A 20548-nucleotide genomic window follows, 5' to 3' on the forward strand; every position below is an offset into this window, starting at 1 on the left:
CTGCAGAGTGTGGCTTGACGTTAACGAACTTGGGGGTGATGGGCCATTCTCACTGAAACTCAGTGACACAATTCAATGACACAGATGCTGACTCAGGGGGGCATGACACATTCCCTCTTCTTTCCTAGTGGTGTATATTTGATCATAACAAAGCTAGTCGAAACAGGCTTTGTCTTGACAAGTTGGTGAGTTTTCATCCCATGGGAAACACAAGAACTCGATACAAATTAGTGTATTAAATTGATATTTAGGCATTCAAATATTAAATTGGTCAAAAAGAAACCGTTTCTGACAGCCCTCCCCAGAGGTAGCCTATGTTCCCAGGACACTGTAGTTATTTCTGTAGCAAACAAATCACCATGTAGAATTCTTTTTAGTGACAGGATCTCTCTCTGTGTTCATATCAAGTCATCTGAGATAGATGAACCAAATAGCAAAACGACTTGGGGTTGCTATAGAATAAAAAAATTCTAGCTTTTTAAGGAAATTGCCACTCTCCATGATACTATATATGGTTTTCATAGTTACCTATATTTATATAACAATTAGATTGTTTTAGGAAATGAAATAGACAGCTATATTTGACTAATTGTAATCAATAAAACTTCAATAAATTCTTTTGCATGTCCCATCCCTGACAGGATTTGCAGTATCACAGAGGGGCTTAGAATCCTACTCTCTCTCTCTCTCTCTCTCTCTCTCTCTCTCTCACACACACACACACACACACACACTCATTCACACACACAAACACACACACAGACACACATACTCACACACACACTCACACACACTCACACACACAGACACACACACTCACACACTCACACACACAGACACAGACACACACACATACACACACTCACACACATAGACACAGACACAGACACACTCATACTCACACACACACTCACACACACTCACACACACTCATACACACACACACACTCACACACACACTCACACACACACTTACACACACACACACACACACACACACACACACACACACACTCTCACACACACAGAGTGATCTTAGCTCAGTGTGCTGCAGTTCTGGGCTATCACAGTAACTGTTGTCACTGTGATTTTTGTCCCTGAGTTTGTAGTACATCATCTTTTTTTCTCTGCTTGCCTCTAAGATATTGCCTCTATTGCTGGTTTTAGACTTTGATTACCGTGTGCATCACTGGGTGTTGTTTTCATCCTATGTATTATGTGTAGGTTCAACACACTTCTCAAGCCTGTGGGTTTGCTATTGGTTCTTTAAATATCTTTCGCTGTATGCTCTTCTCCCTCCTCTTCTTTAGGAGGAACTTGGCACCACTTGAAATTGTTCCTCTGCTCATTGATGCTGTGCTCCCTCAGCCTTCATCCTCTGTGCCCTGCGGCCCCTCTGGGATTGTTGCTAATAATTACTCCTCCCCTCTCTCTATAGACAGTTATTTTCTTGCTTTCATACATACGTGGGTTTTTAAAAATTAGATACTAGATATGTTGAGTCTGTGTTGCTTGATGCTGGATGTCTTTATGTTTCTAGAAATGCCTTTGGGCACTGTTTTGAGGAAAGAAATCTTCTCAAGGTGGCAGGGAGTTCAGCTGTTGTGGAAGAGGGGAGGAGGGGAGGAAGGAACAAGAGGAAGGGAGGAACAAGAGGAAGGGAGGAAAGACATTTTCCAAAGAAGATGCCAGAATGGTGAGGTAAATCCAGAGAGCACCCTGTGACTCCCACTTCTGACCTTGACCTTAATCAGCCCCACCATCTCATGGCCCACTCTAGACTTGAGTTTGCACGTTATGTGCTTTGGAAAATAAGCGCACACTGCCTTGCATGGCTCAGCTTGGCTTTTCATCCATTCAACTATAAACCATTTAGACACAAGTCCAGTCCCAGGTCCTTTCGGTCTGTCTGCTAAATGCACAAAAGTATCATGTGGATAACCAAATGAACGGCTTTGTTTTCTAGAGAAAAGCTTAGGGCAAGGGCCCTTCACATGGTGGGGTCACCAAGGGAGAAGCATCTCTGGTTCTCCACGTACGTGTCCCTGGCTCCCCCGAATATGTGCAGCTCACTTTACCTTGTTTTTCAGAGGGTGTCATTCCTGGCCCCCCCACAGACCTCTCTGTCACCGAGGCCACCCGGAGCTACGTAGTGCTGAGCTGGAAACCCCCTGGGCAGCGAGGCCATGAGGGCATTATGTATTTTGTAGAAAAGGTAAGACCCCAGCACCATTAGCCATGCCACTTCCTAATGGTCTTCTTAAGCCTTCCTCATTTCTAATGACAGGCAAGTGTAGGAGGGCAGCACTCGGAATACTCTACGTTGTTTAAACCCTTACAGGTTATGAACGGTCTCTGTTGAAAGTGTATATGCCACACAGATCTTTATCATGGCACCCTGAGATTCGCTCATGCCGCTGAAACTACAGATCGCCTGCAGAGCGATGGTTTCTAGAGCAGGCTCATCACTCTAGTGTTGGCTCTTTGGCTACTGGTTCTTATGTTGTGCTGAGGGTTGTGAGACATGATGAGGGTAGATGGATGGTGAGAGAACTCTGTACTACTTTAGATGGTAGGGACCGGTGAGGACAGTGAGCCTTTGTGCATCGCTGTGTAAGCAGTCGACAAAACAGAACAATTTGAGATGTCAGGTCTTTTCCCCAAACATCTTACAGTCACGTTGGGGATCCGAACACCGAAGGGCGGCACCCAACGAAGCAGCTGGGTGAGGAGGATGTGAGAGCCCATCCGATTGATCATGCCATATCCAAGGAGCTCTGATGAGGGCGTGATACAGGGGCAGGGGCAGGCCCAGGCCAGGGCATTACTGAGGACAGCAACAAGCACTAAATGCATGAGAATCGGCAGACAAAGGGCACAGGACTCCATGATAGCATGGCTCCTGGAAAGGAGATTTAAGAAGAATTTGACACGAAGCTCCAAGTCCATTGTTGATGAGTTTTTGATTGGAGCATAAGGGCTGTAGGTCATTTGTGATGCCTCTGGTTCCGTTCTCTCTGCCACAAAAACAAGGTTAGGATCTAATGGAGAAGCTTTTTTGTTTTTGTTTTGTTTAATTTTTTTTGTCTGACATGTAAACACATCTATGTATTTATTCAGAGTAATGCACTGTTGTCAACCAAAAAATGAGGCTAAAGTTTATGATTTAAAATTTCATCTTTGTAAAATTACATAAAAGGAGCCCCACCCTCCCCTCCTCCCCCAAATCTGGAACTCAATTTTCCTGTTTTATCTAGATTGCTACACTGATCATTTATATATAAATGAGTTATTTATAACTTATTTATAAATGAGTTCCTGCTGGGCAGTGGTGGCACATGCCTTTAATCCCAGCACTCGGGAGGCAGAGGCAGGCAGATTTCTGAGTTCGAGGCCAGCCTGGTCTACAGAGTGAGTTCCAGGACAACCAGAACTATACAGAGAAGCCCTGTCTCAAAAAAAAAAAAAGAAAAAAAAAAAAAAGAAAGAAAGAAAGAAAGAAAGAAAAAGAAAAGAAAAGAAAAAAAATGAGTTCCACCATGGCATTTTCATGCAATTTTACATCTTTCTCTCTTCCCTTTCTTCTCCCCCTTACCCTCCTCTCTCTCTGTCCTATTGTCTTATTTTGTTTTTAGAGGTTTTGTTGCTGTTGTTGTTGTTTGGGTTTTTGGGTAACCCAATGGGTTTCATTAGGGTTGCTTACAGGAGCATGGTTTGGGGATTGTTTATAAGAACATAGGGGCCTTATCAGTGGCTATTCAACTAAAGAAAACATCACCCCTTCACTACCAAGCACTAACTAATGAGCACTGCCTACCCAGTGATAAAGTGTTAACCAGCCTAATTATGTTCAGATCTTTCAATATATAGATCTTTCAATATACAAATTTTAAATATCATATAAATTATGATATATATGTATATATATGTATGTATGTACACACACACACACACACACACTCATACACTCATACATATATATAGTGTTTGCCCATGGGCACCACATGTACCAGATGTCAAACTATAGAAGTTAATTTTCTCCATCCTCCGTGTGGGTCTCAGGATTCAGTGTAGGTTTGATGGCAGTGACCTTTATCACACTGAGCCATTTCATTAGTAAGACATGTCAACATCTTAATAGCCTTTTATTTACCTCAAATTGGTGGCTCTTACTAATTACACCAGAGTAACACATGTCAGGGCCTGTGGCTTTTCGTTATTATTTATCACTTTTCTTGCAGTGAACTTTTCAGAGGTCCCCGAGGTGGGATGGCCCCCTTCTTATTTCCAGCAAATTGTTAACAATAAACTTGTGACACTTTTCCCATGCAACATAGGTATCTCCCAAGAGTGCAGTTTGTGAAATCTAAAAGTATACATATAGCTTCATATTTTATACATGTCATCCCCAAATGAAATATAACTTGGGAGGTATCCTAGGCATTTTTCTACTTTAATAGAAGCAATGATAGAGTAATAGCTAAATGGGTACTTCCTGGTATATTTCACACCCCCCCACGCTCACTGCATTTCTTTGACACACTCCACAGGAAGAGGCTCTGAATTAGCCCTGGGACTGTAATTACCACGTTGCTGAGACAGTGACTCAGAACAACCCACCCTGAGACGTGGTTATCACACCAGTCAGCACTGGCTTCTGCTGACCTTTTCCTTTGGTCACGTCAATCTAAATTTTTCCATGAAAAGTCTGTAACTTTCCCAGATCAAAATACATATCATCTGTTATTAAACAATTAAATACTTTTTTTTTTCTTACCAGCATGCTCAGTTGGATGGAATAGAAGATAATATTTAAGAGCATGGAGAAGCTACACAGAGGGTATCCCACTCTTTTAGCATCTGGAATGCTAGAGGAGCTAGGACACAGGCCTAGGATGCATTTACAGAATTTTCTAAATGTCGAGCCACTGTGCTAGAAGCCTAGTTATTTCCGGCGAGCCATTTATGAGGGAGGCGTTGGCCTTTGGACAGGTTTACTTTCGGCTCTCCTGACATGGTTTCACCGGCCTAGACTGCTCATACAGCCCAGGCTGTCTCCTCAGCTATCCCCTGCTTACACTTGATGGGGCTTTCACTGGGGATCTGTGTGCACATGAACTGTGCGCTGGTCTGTCGGGCCACAGTCCCATAGTAAATAACGTTGAAGCCGTGCCTGGAGTTGCTAAGACGGTCGAAACTGAGGGCTTCGGTAGCAAGGGAACTAGGTGAATCAAGGGCTTCCTTAGACTACCCTATCCCGCTCTGTTCTTTCCAGCCTTAAACTTGCCCTCAGATAGCTCATGTCTTGGGTATTTTCTCATTTCTCTTTCAAAAACCTGGTTCTGTCAGGCACAGAACAACGTCTCTCGCTCACACTGCTTCTATCTTTAGGAATGAAAATAAGTGGTGTTTGCCAGAGGCCAAGTGATGAACCTTCTTAATTCTTAAAAGCAACCCTGTGAGGGTCATATTTTTACTTTCATGGTGCCTATTTTATAAATATGGAAACTGAGTCATTAGTAGGTTTTATCATTTGTCCCAAATCACACAGTAGTTACAAGGCAGAGGTAGGATTTGAACACAGATCCATAAATTCAACTAGAGGATGAACATCTCTAATACAAAAATCTGAATTCATGATCCAATCCAACACACTCAAAATGTTTTAGATTTTAGGTTGGGGATATCTAACAGTAAAGTCTATGTAGATTTTACATACGCACGCACACACACTCACATATGCATGCATGCACAATTCTAAAACTGTATACACTTTTAGTTCCGAGCCTTTGAAATCAGGGATAATCCTCCTGCGTTATGCTGGGCCGCTTCCAGAGCTTCCAGCTGTTCCTCTCAATAATGGTGGCGTTGCAGCTGAGCGGGTTCAGTTATAATGGGTTATATCATCCATAGCATGGCAGAAAGCAGATATTGTTTTTTTTATTATGGAAGTAAAAATTATTAATAATTGCATCTGTATTTCCCTGAGGAGGCACGCCAAGAATATAACGATGTGGGAGAGTCTCATCACACATACAAATGACACTTTACCATGAAGTATACTGGAGGAACACCAGCGTTTCACCTTGTTAAATTTACCTGTTATACAGATGATAATGTTGAGACCAGGAGCACCCATTTCTCATTCCAACGTCATCCAGGTCATTACTGGCTGGGACCAGACCCTTTGAGTCCCTTCTGCCATGCCACCGAATCATGTCAGGTCAACAGAGGTCATGCTGAATAGTGTCTGGAAACTTCTGTGTCATCTTTGACAGCCAGTCTACCTCACAAAATATAGATTTCTGCCCTGTCTGGTTGGACTTCTTACTGTGCTACGTCCTGTCAGTGTGTAAACTTACATCTTCATTCAGGGGTCTCCAGGTCACCGTAGGAATTGAATTTATTCATTTATCCATTGCTTTATTTATTTATTTATTTATTTATTTAGAGACAGAGTCTGCTCTGCATCTCAGCTGGCCTGGAAGCCACTGTAGTCCTTGTGTCTTCAAACTCATGACTTTCCTCCTGCTTCAGCCCCTTGATGGCTGAGGTAACATACATGTGCCACTACACACACTTGAATATCTTTACATTTGCCTGTCTTTTTAAAAAGCATTTTATGATTTATCCTAAAAATCGGGCGCAATTTCACAAAGGAGCATCTTTTGATTTCTGTAACCTTACACATTTGTTCATTTATTTGGAGAAGAAACTCCGAGTGCCCCTCTAGGCTGAGGTAGGACAGTGAGCAAGGAGGTCCCCTGAGCTCATGGAATGCACCTTCCGGTAGAGGGGACAGTAAATAAATACATTTCTACTAGTGACAAATGTTTTGGTTACTAAATAAAGCAAGGCAAGGTGGCAAGAGAAGGCCCTGGATTCTTCCACACTGGCGAAGGGAGGGAACCTAGACAGGTGTTTTCCAGGAGGTGGCTGCTGAGTGCAGGCCGGATGCAGTGTTTCAGAAATGTAAGTATTGAAGACAGTTTATCAGATCCATCAACCCTATCCTTGAAGTAAAGACTTCTGTAGATGGATAGCTTGTTTATGTTCACATGAAGCCAAGTGTTAAAATAGTTTATCAAACACACTAGCAAGCTGCATTCGGTACAGTTGCATCCTTTGGCTTTCCAATGTCCCCCCCCCCCCCACCTCTTCTCTAAACCAGCTCTAAAAGACAGGGTGGTTTGTCGGCAGTAAATAAGCATGGGCCCTCTGCGTGCTCAGGGGGCTTCCAGTAATGCCAGCATTCCGGTTGCAGTGTGATGTGGGAGCAGAAAACTGGCAGCGGGTCAACACAGAACTCCCGGTGAAGTCTCCTCGCTTTGCTCTGTTTGACCTGGTGGAGGGGAAGTCTTACCGCTTCCGTGTCCGCTGCTCAAATTCAGCAGGAGTTGGTGAGCCCTCAGAAACGACTGAAGTGACCGTCGTAGGGGACAAACTTGGTAAGTAGAGGGTCAGACCAGGAAACTGGGACCTTGTGGGTCAAGAGAAAATTCCAAACCAAAAATGCATAGCGTGGCTTTGCTCATGCAAGGCGAACATCACAGGTTTCAACAGCAGGTATAGTTTTCCGCATCCACAGATATTCCACTTAGTAAAATGCTTCCTAACTGACACTTCTTCAGCACAATTCATTATAAAACAGAGCAACTGTATGTATTACATGACCGTATGAAATAATTATTAATGTGTGTTTCCGCATATGTGATGGAGATGAAATGGATTCAACGACCTTGGGTTTGAGCACCATTTTCTTCTTTATGCAGATATCCCAAAGGCCCCTGGCAAAATCATCCCAAGTAGAAATACAGATACCTCAGTGGTGGTATCTTGGGAGGAGTCCAGAGACGCCAAGGAACTGGTTGGGTACTACATCGAGGCCAGTGTCGTTGGCTCTGGCAAGTGGGAACCCTGCAATAACAACCCGGTGAAGGGCTCACGGTAATGTGTGTGTGTGTGTGTGTGTGTGTGCACATGTGTGTTTTCATGTTCTTGTTCACTTGTCTGTGTGCATGCGTGTTCCAGGATCACTGTAACTACATGTAGTATACACATCCAGTGGAAGAATAAACACACACACACGCGCACACACACACACACACACACACACACACACACAGAGTCAAAGCATATCCTGCTCTTGCAGAGGCCGTCAACCCCCTATAACTCCAGCTCTAGGGGATCTGAGAGTTTCTTCTGACCTCTATGGGCATCTCCATATATAGGCACACCCCCAAACATAGATATAATTTAAAAACAATTAAGAAGACATATACACATTTAGTGTAACTAGTCAAATGAATTTAAGTGTGAGTATGGGCTGGTGTAATATATTTGGGAAAAAGAACTTAAAATGTCAAACACTTAAAAGAAACATAAAATGCCACCTAAAAGGTTTTTTTTTTTATTATTTTTTTCCAATGATAACTCAAGGGCCTTTCATATACAAAGTAATATTAGACTCTAAGGACCTAACATGTTCTACTAAATGTGTATACCTTGGTATTTTAAAAGAACAGAGAACAGACTATCAGCACTTTATAAATTCTGAACATCAACATGATTAAACCCGGGACCAAGCAGTCAGAAAATCCCATCGAAACAAAGACACTCGGATAGTTTGCCACCTCTTTGTATCTGTTTTCAATGTGAAGAAAGCTGTTTTTTTTTTCCTTGCTTTTAATTATTTTCTCAACCAGGCAAGCCTGCGTTAGTTTAGGACCAATCTGAGAAGAGTCCCTAGAACGTATTGGATGGGTGTCTTAGTCAGGGTTTCTATTCCTGCACAAACATCATGACCAAGAGGCAAGTTGGGGAGGAAAGGGTTTATTCAGCTTACACTCCCATGCTGCTGTTCATCACCAAAGGAAGTCAGGACTGGAACTCAAGCAGGTCAGAAAGCAGCAGGAGCTGATGCAGAGGCCATGGAGGGATGTTCCTTACTGGCTTGCCTCTCCTGGCTTGCTCAGCCTGCTTTCTTATAGAACCAAGACTACCAGCCCTGAGATGGTCCCACCCACAAGGGGCCTTTCCCCCTTGGTCACTAATTGAGAAAATGCCTTACAATTGCATCTCATGGAGGCATGTCCTCAACTGAAGCTACTTTCTCTGATAACTCCAGCTGTGTCAAGTTGACACAAAACTAGCCAGTACAATGCGCTTGTTAGACAGCTTCTACTTGGCCCTTTCCCAAGAAGAAGGCTATGGACTCCGCCCTTTCCCAAGTAGAAAGGCTACGACTACCAGAGCCTGAGAGGCTGGAGGCTACAGGTTAAAGGGAGAGGGCAGGATGTCTCACATGGCATTTATTTCTTAGACTGAAAAGTCCATGCGTTCCATCTCTATCCTGGGGCATTTAGAAGCCCCGGAGCCCAGCATCTACCTTTAACAACAAAATCAGGAGCCAGTGAAAGGCAGACACGGTGTTATTCATCTTCAGATCTATAACTAGTCCAATGCCGTGACCCCTGAAATGTTCAATAAACATTCACTAATCCAGCTCGACCCTACCTAGACTGAAAGATACCACTTCCTTTTTGAACATTTGAACATTGAGTGGTAATAGTGTCTTTAGAAGAACTGTTATTTCCTTTGGGTTACAGTGTTCAGGGCTGATTTTCATGTTACAGTGGTTCATGGATGGCTACTTACAGCTATAGCACCTGTTGAGGAGTATGGTGGTTTTAAATGTGAAGAAACTACCATGGATCCATACCTTGTAGTTGGAGGTATTTAACTTTGTATTTAAACGGCAGTTCTAGATCCAGATTCCAGTGCGATTTCTCAAGTGACGATCCCTTCCCTGGCATAAAGGAGGTAGCACTTGGGTTTATGTGACAGGATTTATCAGTGCCTTACATTTTAAGAATATACCTGAACTACATATATGTACATATGTATATATGTATATATACCTGAACTACATATATATATATATATATACCTGAACTACATATATATATATGTGTGTGTGTGTATATATATATATGAATATATATATACATGAACTACCTATATATGTGTGTGTATATATATATATATATATATATATATATATGAACTATCTATAATGTTGTCAACAGACCTATTATTTATTAAGTGCCTCATTTGTGCTAGACCCACTAATGATATTTTAAATACTATCTAGTTTATCTTTATGCAGAATTAATATGAGTTAGTCTTATTATTTCCCTGTTGAACATCTTGTGATGAACATTCAGGAGAAGCCAGGATTAGCCGGGCAGTGGTGGCACACGCCTTTAATCCCAGCACTTGGGAGGCAGAAGCAGGTGGATTTCTGAGTTCGAGGCCAGCCTGGTCTACAGAGTGAGTTCCAGGACAGCCAGGGCTACACAGAAAAACCCTGTCTTGAAAAACAAAAACAAAAACAAACCATCAAAAAGGAGAAAGGAAAAGCTAGGATTTCTCTGTCTCTGTCTCTCTGTCTCTCTGTCTGTCCCTATTCCTCTGTCTTTCTGTGTCTGTCTCCATGTCTGTCTGTCTCTGTCTCTGTCTCTGTCTCTCTGTCTCTCTGTCTCTCTGTCTCTGTCTCTCTGTCTCTGTCTCTCTCTCTCACTAAGATTTATAAATTGCCCACATAGTCTTCTTGTTTAAGGTGCATATATTACTGGAAGCTCTCAGTGTCCTTTTTCCTCCTTTTTGGAAAATGAATCTTTTCAGAACAATCCAAGCTGCTTAGATCATTCAGTAAAGCTGCCAATCACTTCCCTAATGGCCCTCCTAGGTCAGGGTTAAAAGCTTTCTTTTATCTTTAGATTTACTTGTCATGGACTGACGACTGCTCAGAGCTATATTTTCCGGGTCAGAGCAGTGAATGCAGCTGGACTTAGCGAATATTCACAGGATTCGGAAGCTATTGAAGTCAAAGCTGCTATCGGTAAGTTCCTTTTATGCAGTTTGGTCAAGGAAAATACTGAAGTTTTCTAACTTTCCATCATTTCCATAAACAGTTTAAAGTTTCTAATGTCACTCCATGATTCCATCATTAAACGGTCATTTTCTTCGACTCCATCTGACACTAACCTTCCATAGCTGACCTTTTACAGATCTCCATCACTTACCAGTGTCTACATCTGTAGTATTTCCATCTTCACATCCCAGTCTCCTCAGGCATTCCCCAGTGTATGAAATTCCATCCTAACATCATGTTCATCCTGGGACCTGGCAGGCCGCCCTGCATCCATGAAGTGGTACATCACTGTAACTTGTATCGAACTGTATCTAAAAGCCATTTCACCTGCAACAGAGCTTGGCTTCTTCCTAACAGCATATTACCATGTCGCTGAGATTCATGCAAGACACATGTGGTTGCTTAAGCACATATTTCATCTCTATTTGCAAACTAACCAACAGAGTAACACCATTAAAAGGTAATTATATGTATATATGTGTTGTACCTACCAATCTTGGATAGAGTGGGTAAGGGATCCGGCTAGTTCAGAAAAACAGAAAGAAAATGTGCACTAAGCTAACATAGTAACAGAAGTGTTTGCTCGAGTATGGATCGCAGTCATAGAGCACATAGTTATGATGTACAAAGCACCAGTGTCACTGAAAAAGAGGTTCGGTGGCTGTGATGGTTCACACTATAATCCCAGCGACTAGGGTAGCTGAGGCAGGAGAGTTATGTACTCAAGACCCTAGGCTACATAGCAAGATACTGTCTCAAAATGTAGAGCAACAGATACAATAACAACGAGATTTAATACCAGGTTTTTTCCTTGGGCCTTACTGTAAGGTGTACAGTAGCATACATATTGTTTTATGGGTTGGAAGGTACAACATTCCTGTTGCACTAACAGTCATGATTTATATAACTGTTATACAGTTCGTGTCTTTAATTTGGTGTCTGTGCACTTTGTGGTCCTTTCTCTGTTCTGTTGAATATTAGAACATCTATCTCCCAAGAGATGTCCGAGATTTGCTTTTTCCCGTATAAGCTAAAAACCCTTTGGGTTCTGCAAATAGAAATGGTTCCCGTTCTGTCTGTGATTTGTTTCTGTTCTTATTTCTTCTTCTTCCAAACTATGGGGAAGTTGAAGTGTGCTCTCTGGTGCAAACTGTTAAACCAAGATTGGTTTTCGCTCTGCTTGCAGTCCTAAATGTCAATGTTTTGTTTTGCTCCAAAAGTGACGTGTACAGGGTCTGGCTCATGTCGTTTCTGTTGTTGTCTGGTGACTGTAGGGGGAGGAGTGTCTCCAGATGTGTGGCCTCAACTGAGTGATACGCCTGGTGGACTAACAGACTCCAGGGGGGGCATGAATGGAGCCTCCCCACCAACCTCTCAGAAAGATGCTTTGCTCGGTAGCAACCCTAATAAGCCCTCACCACCCAGTAGCCCTTCCAGCCGGGGCCAGAAAGAAGTAAGTACAGTGAGTGAGTCAGTTCAGGAGCCGCTCAGCTCGCCGCCCCAGGAAGCAGCTCCCGAGGAGGAGCAAAGTCAATCCGAGCCCCCGAAAAAGAAGAAAGATCCAGTAGGTGAGAACTACCAAGTCCAGCTCTCCATCCATCTGTCTCCATCACTGCCTTCACCTCTCATTGTCCGATCACACACCGCTTCCTCTGTGTTCATGCCCCATGCTGCTTCTGGATTTGATGTTTCTGTCAGTCATTCAACACGATTTGACCTGATAACGCTATCAGAGTCACCTTGTGGGGTTCGCATTTATGCATTATTTCTTGGGCTTAGAAATGACAAAATGTTTACAGAACCTTTTTGGATGAAGGGGAGCGAGTCGGGAAGATACTGTACACCCTCGGCATGAAGGTAGGGAGGACTTGATGATCAACCAGGTCGCGTGGTAGCTCTTTGACATGTTCATGCTCAGGACACGCACAGGAAAATATTTCACGATCAAGTTGACAGTGTGTCAAGGACAGAGTTACTAATTTCTATTTTTCAACCTCAGGCTTTTAAGCAACTCTTCATATTTCATTTAAGTCACTAGTTCTTGGCAGCTGTGAAAAGCTTGGTATAGTATTATAGTCATGGAGAGCTACATCCCATAATACTCCTCCCCAGAAGGGACTCATGGGAGATTGTTAGCTAATCATGAGCTGGGTGGGTTCTTTGGGTTAGTGTGTTCTAGGAGACAATATATCACATAAAATATATAATATATAATAATATATCACATAAGAGCACTGATAAAATTTAAATTTAAAGTGTCTCCTGTCCATTCCCAATCTCTACCTCATCTCATCTTTCATAATTTCTCTTCTTTCTTGTTTTTAACCCTTATTTTTGTCCTTAAATAAGAATAAGTGGGATAGTCTTCATAAGTGCTCTGAAATAGGACACACACACACACTGACACACACACAATGACTTTATTCCAAAGGTCTTCTTTGTTCCCTAAAGTTGCTTTGAATAGGAATGGAATAATTTATGTAACTCTTATAATTCAAACAAATACTTGAAAGCATTGTGCTGTGCCATACATCTAGAAGGACTTCTTGTCACCGCACCCTTCTTTCATCATTGAAAACTATCACTTCAGTGGCCCGATATAAAGGGGACCAGCAAAGTCATGTAAATATACAAGGAGTTTGAAATATACTTCAGATATTTTTTCCTACCTGGGCACTAGCAAATGCAGCCATAGCTACCTAGCCTTCTGTGGAGTTTCAAAGCACAGGAGTTAAAAATACTGTGACAAACATGTATCTACCAAGAGAAAGACATATGGCAAATGGTGCCGTGTGCTGTAAAAAAAAAAAAAAAAAATTAAAGGTATATTTAACAAGAGCTCCATGATATTTTCTTGGCTGGAGTATACACCGTTTGTCAGGATGAGTGTATTTGAATACAAACTGTTTGGAACTGTATGGAGATGATAAATAAGCAAGCTGAGATAGAAACAGACATATGTACAAATTCTGTTGCCATCAGAGGCCAAATAAAAACAAACCTCAAGACAACAAAAGTGTAGGTTCCTGAGGGGAATATTTTGCCTTATGAGGAAAAGAACACTTGTGGAGGACATGCCATTTTGCCAGACAGATTTAAAAAAAAATTATAGTTTGATAATTTCAATATACTTCTCAGTGTCTATTTTTTTCCCTTGTATGCCAAGCCAGGTGCCAAGTTTCAGACCCACTTCCCATTTTCATTGCGTCCTATGTCTAGCAACCTCTTCCATGGTGCCAGGCGAGGATGGTGAATGCATTCAGACTCAGAAATGCCTCTCTTACTCATGAGCTCTCCGTCTTACGACAGCCGTGCCATCTGCGCCCTATGACATCACTTGTCTTGAAAGTTTTCGGGACTCCATGGTTCTTGGATGGAAGCAGCCAGATACGACCGGAGGGGCAGAGATTACAGGCTATTATGTGAACTATCGTGAGGTGGTTGGTGAGGTACCAGGAAAATGGAGGGAAGCTAACATCAAGGCCGTCAGCGATGCAGCGTACAAGGTAAGCAGGCACGTCCCTCTGTGGCCAGATTAAATCAGTCAGCTTTAAGAGGAGTTTGAGTCGTAACAGCTGAGGTGAATCAACCAGCCAGAGATCAGAAGGGTGAGCTTACACAGCAGTAAGTCTCAAAGGCTGAAAACCTTCTAGGCCTACAAAGTTACGGTTGCAGTTTTTAGCTACATCAAGCATTATAGCAATAATGTCACACGTGTATGCTAATACACATAGGCACTGGTTTCTAGGCAACTAGCCTTGTTGAGTTAGAGCCTAGGCTTCAGTCTTCCTATTTTCTGCACAGCTCTCTACTCCTTCCTGAAGTGTGTGTATCCTTGGCCTGCCTGCATCCTTGCCCACATTTGGCTATTAAAACATTCTCAGTTTGGATAATTTGAGTGTCAAATGAGTTCTAGGGTCTTCTCCTGTACACAAGCTCTGGTTTTATATACTCTTCTCTAGTATGCCCGTTCCTCCCGTACACACACTCTGTTTTTATCTACTCTTCTCTAGTATGCCCATCCAAAGTCTTGCTCATTTTCCTCATGGTTTTCCTCCTGACGTGCAGCAACCTTTAGTGTTGTTAACACAGTCGATGAACACGTGGCTCTTAGCAGAAAGGTCTCCCTTATGCCAGGGTCACAGAGATTCTGCACTTGGTTATGTTCTAGAAGCCTTGCAGATTTTCATATTTCAGTTGCTAATTCACCTTTGCAATTTGAATGTGTTGTGAGCTGATGGTCAGAATTGATTTCCCCTAATGGAGGCACAGCCGGCCAGAAGCACCTAGTGAGACTCCTCTCTTCCCATGATCCCTCTCGCTCAAGTCTATCCTGGGCTCTGTCCTCTGCATTGGTCAGTTTGTCCATCTCTGCATCATAGTTTCATAGCAAGTGACCCACTCTCCCGTTTCCTTGGTCTTTCAGGGTTACTCTTAGCTCTTTGCCCTTGGGTATAAATTACGGAATTAGGTATCTACTAAGTTCCACCAAAAACAAAAAAACAACCAGCCAAAAAAAAAACAAAAACAAAAACAAAAACAAAACAAAACAAAAAAACCAACCAACCAACCAAACAAACAAACAAAAAAACCCAAGACAAAGTATGAGGAAAAGTAATATGTTAAACTGAAACCTGTTAGAATTCTGATGGAAGGTGAATAGAATTTATCTGTATGTTGAGGAGTAATTACATATTAAATATATTGATTCTTCTAACCATTGAGCATTAGTAATTTTCTCCATTTGTTTTTGGTTTTGTGAGGGAGCATACTTGCGGAGGTCAAAGTACAATTCACAGAAATTAAAAAAAAATACGAGTAACATATACTGATTTTACATATAGCTGTTTTAGTTTAGGGCCTCATGCATGACTGATAAGTACTTTACTGCTGGACCACAGCATCAGTCCTTGGTCTTTATCTTACAGTAAGAACATTCCAACATCAGGATCACATTTGCTATAGTTACTTTGTACCCAGCATTACCAGAGAAAGGAGAGTTTTTATCTTACTCCTTGTTTGTTAAAAATGAATTTGAATTATTTTTAAAAAACGAGTCAGAGTGGTCACACACTCTCTCTCCTTAGTATAGTCAACTAATTGACTAGAAACAACCTGTAGTCCTTTGAAAAAAAAATATATACACCAGATTTTGTTGCTAATTGTCACCTAAGCTTCCTGCCGCAGCGTTAATGAATAAGATTATCCTGAGAGTAGCTAGAATTTCATACCAATGAGTGGTATGAACAGTACAGGAAGAGAAGCCCGTAGGACCATCTCACCAGAAAACAACCTGCTCATTTTAAATGTTGCTTTACATATTTCGAGATGGCATGATTACAGGAAGACAGAGTGAGTCTTTTCATGCAAATGGTAAGTTTTTGCCTTAAAGGCGGTGTTTCAATCATTGGTGAGAGTGAACAGGTTTTTTGTTTTTTCGTTTTCTTTTAGTTGGTGTTTACATGGCGTGTAGCTTTTTATCATTTGATTTTTAACCTTTCTGTATCTTTATGCTTTTCGTGTGTTTTAGAAATAGCACAGAATTAAGTCATGTGGTGTAAGTGTACGATCCTGGTATTGTAGGGTGAAGGCGGGAGGGCCAGGAATTCAAGGCCAGCCTGAGCTATCTGAGACTCTGCTTCAAAAAATAACCAAAAAACAAAAAACCCAAAACAAAAAAAACCCCATAGAATTATAGAATTACACTAGTTTCCGTGGCCTGACAGCTTATATTTTGTATCACGTAGGAATATTTAACCTTATTACTGATTTTTTAAAAAAAGCTAACCACCATATTATGTACTTTCTGCTGGGTCTTTCTGTGGCATGTATTTTTCTGTTATCCATTGGCTGCTTTTGAATATGTAAAACATTTGTGCACATTTGTTAATTTGCACCCGCCTACATGGAGGTCAGAGGTCAACTTGCAGGCATCAGGCCTCTTCCCATTCTATGGGTGCTGGAGACTGATGTCTGTCTGGGCCTCAGGCTCGGTTTTGTCTTGTTGTTTTATTGTTGTTGTTGTTGTTGCTGTTGTGGGGGTGTTGTTGTTGTTGTTGGCTATACTATGTAGCCCCACAGACCTGGAACTTGCTATCCAGCCCTGGCAGGCCTCAGACTCACAGAGTCTCACGTATCTCTGCCTCCCAAGCACTGAGATTAACGTTGCACAACACCACGCCTGGCACAGTTACTATTTCCTGAATTTTATTTTTATCTATGTGTTTGTGTATGCAGACCTGCTTGTCTGCATATGCAATGTGTACATGCAGGTACCCTTCGAGGCCAAAAGAGGGCATCAGATTCCCTGGAGCTGAAGTTACAGGCAGATGCTGTTTAGATTACAGCAGGGATGTGATTATGAAAGGGTGTGACTTACAGGCTATAACCTAGGATATGTCCAAGAGAAGAAAATAAATGACATGTGAAACACTAGATCACCATAGGATGCATTGCCGCATCGAATTACATAGGTAAAATGCTGACAACTGCTTGCGATGTCATCCATGTTATAGATTAGCAACTTGAAGGAAAACACACTGTACCAGTTCCAAGTGTCAGCAATGAACATTGCAGGGCTGGGAGCGCCCTCCACGGTGAGCGAGTGCTTCAAGTGTGAAGAGTGGACCATTGCTGTTCCAGGTAAGCTGGGGACTGTGCCTGTCCTCCAGCAAGTTGGAGTGACCTGAGGTGCTCTCTAGATGGCACTTGAGAGACAGGAATCCACTTGCTGTGCCTACCTAAAATGTCTTACGATAACAACATGAAATGGTAGATAGCAATGTAAACTCGAAACTAAATTCCTCATGCTCCTATTTCAACTAAGACCCATAGCTGCCATTGCTCAGCCTCTGTTTGGGAGACTGGCCGAAATACACACTTTGAGCCAAGTGAGCACTTGGGAACTTTCTTCCATTTGTCTCTTAAAGGCCAATTAAGAGCATTGCAGATTTACTTCCAGAACCATTTACCACATCCTTCGACACTGCTCTCCCCTTCTCTGAAGCACACACCTACCAATACCCAAATCACTCCCTAGAGGTCAGGCAGAGATGGTGGCTTCTCCCAGTTATCTGCCCTCCCTCCTCTTCCTAGCTCTCCACTAAGTTGCCTACATTGGCTTATCATGCCTGAGTGGGCTATGAGCCTGGCTTCTCTCTACTAAGCCCTAGTATCTATATGTCCACATACCACACTCTCCCCTCAACAGTCATGGAATCTGATTAGCAAATAGTCTGCTTTGGAGGTTGTCCTTGGGGGTGGCTGGATACAAGAGGAAGAAAAGAAAGAAGTAAGCAGAAAAACTTACCCATGTTTATGCCTCATATGGTGCCATAAACCCAAACACATATAAACGTTAAATATTAACAGACTTACTAAGTCATTAAGGTCCCAACTAGTAATGGGCCCATGGTAGATGATTTAATTTTGCTATTGATTTCTGACCCATGTACACAGAACTCCTTGGTTTTATAATCAGCATATCGAACAACTGTCTGTTAGTATCGTAAGTTGTATGAACAGTTCAGATCACACAAAGGCAACCTGTGTGGGCAGCCACCCTGCCCTCTCCACCCATTCTTCTACAAATTCCTCTGTCTGAAGCCCCGAAACCGTGTTCCTGAAGAACTACCATGTTGCCCTACTCAGCAAATACCTCTCTGCTTTCCTTCCTCCAAATGTGAATACAAAGTTTGCAAAAAGAAACAGGAGTTGGTTCAAGCCTTGTTCAACACCAGCAGATCTGCAGAGGCAAACACCTGCCTTTGAGCCAGGTGTTAAAAAATCCTTTCTGCCACCGCCACACAGGTAGATCTGTTTCCAAATTCTTACAGTTCTGAAAGTTCAATGTGACTGTCTACAGACTTAGCCCCCACAAAGGAAGCATGCTGATGAAACAGTTGCAGGGTGGGCTCAGTAGAGAAGCATCCCAGAAACCTCCCTGATGTGTCCTTGACTTAGGGAGGAGCGTTGGGCAAGCAGCTGTCAGGAGCTGTTCTAAACACAGTGCTTTGCCTTCCTTCCCTTGTGAAGGTGACTAACCTAAGGTACGACTTAAATGACACATGGAGAGTCACAAGGGGAACAAGTAAGTGGCAGGGTCAGGACTTGAACTGTGGCCTTCCTCTTCTCAGAGGTGACAGAGCAGCATCTAGTCCACCTGTAGAGAAGGCTGACTGCCCCACTGGCTGCAAGGATGACCCAAGTTCATAGTCACCAAAGCCCTTCGCTGAGCAGAACATGCCGTACTATTTGATAATAATATTTAAATATACTTTCATAGAAAATATTAGGAAACAAGAACGGTACCTACTTGAAATTGCTAAACCAAAGTAAATAAGAAGGCAAATATTGAACTGCCAGTTGCATAAGGCTGAAGCCTAGCACGGCAACGTCAGTGTTTGCAGTTGGTGTCGAGTCACTGTGAGTCATGTCAGGTGATTCTGATCGGATGGCTCGACAGAAGTTGTTTATTTGAAAGAAGAAAAGAGATATGCGCTTGAATAACAGCCAGTGGTCACAAAAAGGTACACATGGTGACATCATAGTTTAGAGTGGAAAAAAATGCAGCCACGTACACACAGCACACATCGCAGGATCTTTTCTTCAGAAAGTTGTCAAGGCTCCTGAGGATGTGTGCTAGTTACCCTCAGAGTGACTGAAATAAGTGAGGATTGTGTCTACCCTAAAACAGCCTGTGCTCAAGTGGCCGTATAGCAGCCATGGACACTTGCAGTGGCTACAGTATGCCTGCTTTCAGGAGACTGATAGGTTTCTTAAAGAGAATGCCATCCTGAGGGTCAGCTCAGAGACCCTAAGGGTGACATAGGAGTGTGCTCAGAGCGAGTCTCCTCACGTACACAGACTTCTGCCGCTCTCTCTCCCTGACTCAGGACCACCACACAGCGTGAAGCTCAGTGAAGTCAGGAAGAACTCCCTGGTTCTCCAGTGGAAGCCTCCAGTCTACTCAGGCCGGACTCCAGTCACGGGTTACTTTGTGGACCTGAAGGAAGCCAGTGCCAAAGATGACCAATGGCGAGGACTTAATGAGGCAGCCATTGTGAACAAGTACCTGAGGGTGAGAGGCTGCTTGTGACTCAGAGCTTCCTCTCCCTAAGCAGGAAAACTACTAACACTAAGCTAACATAGTCAGACCCAGTTTCATATTTTAGGCTCCTGGTAAGATTCCATCCTCTTGGCAGTCATCAGTGTTGGGGTTTTTTTGTTTGTTTTTTTTTTGTCTTTTTGACTCTTGAAACATGGGTGACCTTTCACCCAAATTCTTTATGCTTGCATGAACATGGAGCGCCTACTGGACTGGGTTCACTGACCCTTGACCTTCACCTCACCCTTACTCTAGATCCCCTGAGTGAGCTCACTGAACCCGCGCCTCACTCACACGCAGGTGTTGCTTATAAGCAGCAGGTTCTCTTACTTGTGTGGGCTGTGTCTTGTGAGCCAAAGAAGACTGTTCCCCCTGCCCGGCATGGGGACAGACAGAGTGCCTGAAGCCTTTAAAGACCCAGCAGGACAAGAAATAGGATTCCATGGCATAATCAGTGTGACATGACCATAGCCACTGAGATTTTCATTACAGCATTCTCACCAATC

At 42.7% G+C, this 20548-nt stretch overlaps 1 protein-coding gene across 7 annotated transcripts in view; it reads left to right on the forward strand.

The window, feature by feature from the left end:
* The window catches only part of Myom1 (myomesin 1), a 123525-nt gene that overhangs the window by 66661 nt on the left and 36316 nt on the right, over positions 1-20548 (forward strand). For 2 of the 7 annotated variants that reach the window (XM_030249548.1, NM_010867.2), the window contains 8 exons: positions 2091-2215; positions 7265-7448; positions 7773-7947; positions 10782-10903; positions 12211-12504; positions 14246-14442; positions 17452-17578; positions 19831-20015. In XM_030249548.1, the coding sequence (XP_030105408.1) occupies positions 2091-2215; positions 7265-7448; positions 7773-7947; positions 10782-10903; positions 12211-12504; positions 14246-14442; positions 17452-17578; positions 19831-20015 (1409 nt within the window). Of the gene's footprint in view, positions 1-2090; positions 2216-7264; positions 7449-7772; positions 7948-10781; positions 10904-11127; positions 12599-14245; positions 14443-17451; positions 17579-19830; positions 20016-20548 lie in introns of those variants that run through there. The other 5 variants (XM_030249549.1, NM_001083934.1, XR_385297.2 and 2 more) reach the window with 4 other exon arrangements.

Source organism: Mus musculus, chromosome 17 (assembly GCF_000001635.26).
Source record: "Mus musculus strain C57BL/6J chromosome 17, GRCm38.p6 C57BL/6J".
Classification (NCBI taxonomy): Eukaryota; Metazoa; Chordata; class Mammalia; order Rodentia; family Muridae; genus Mus; species Mus musculus.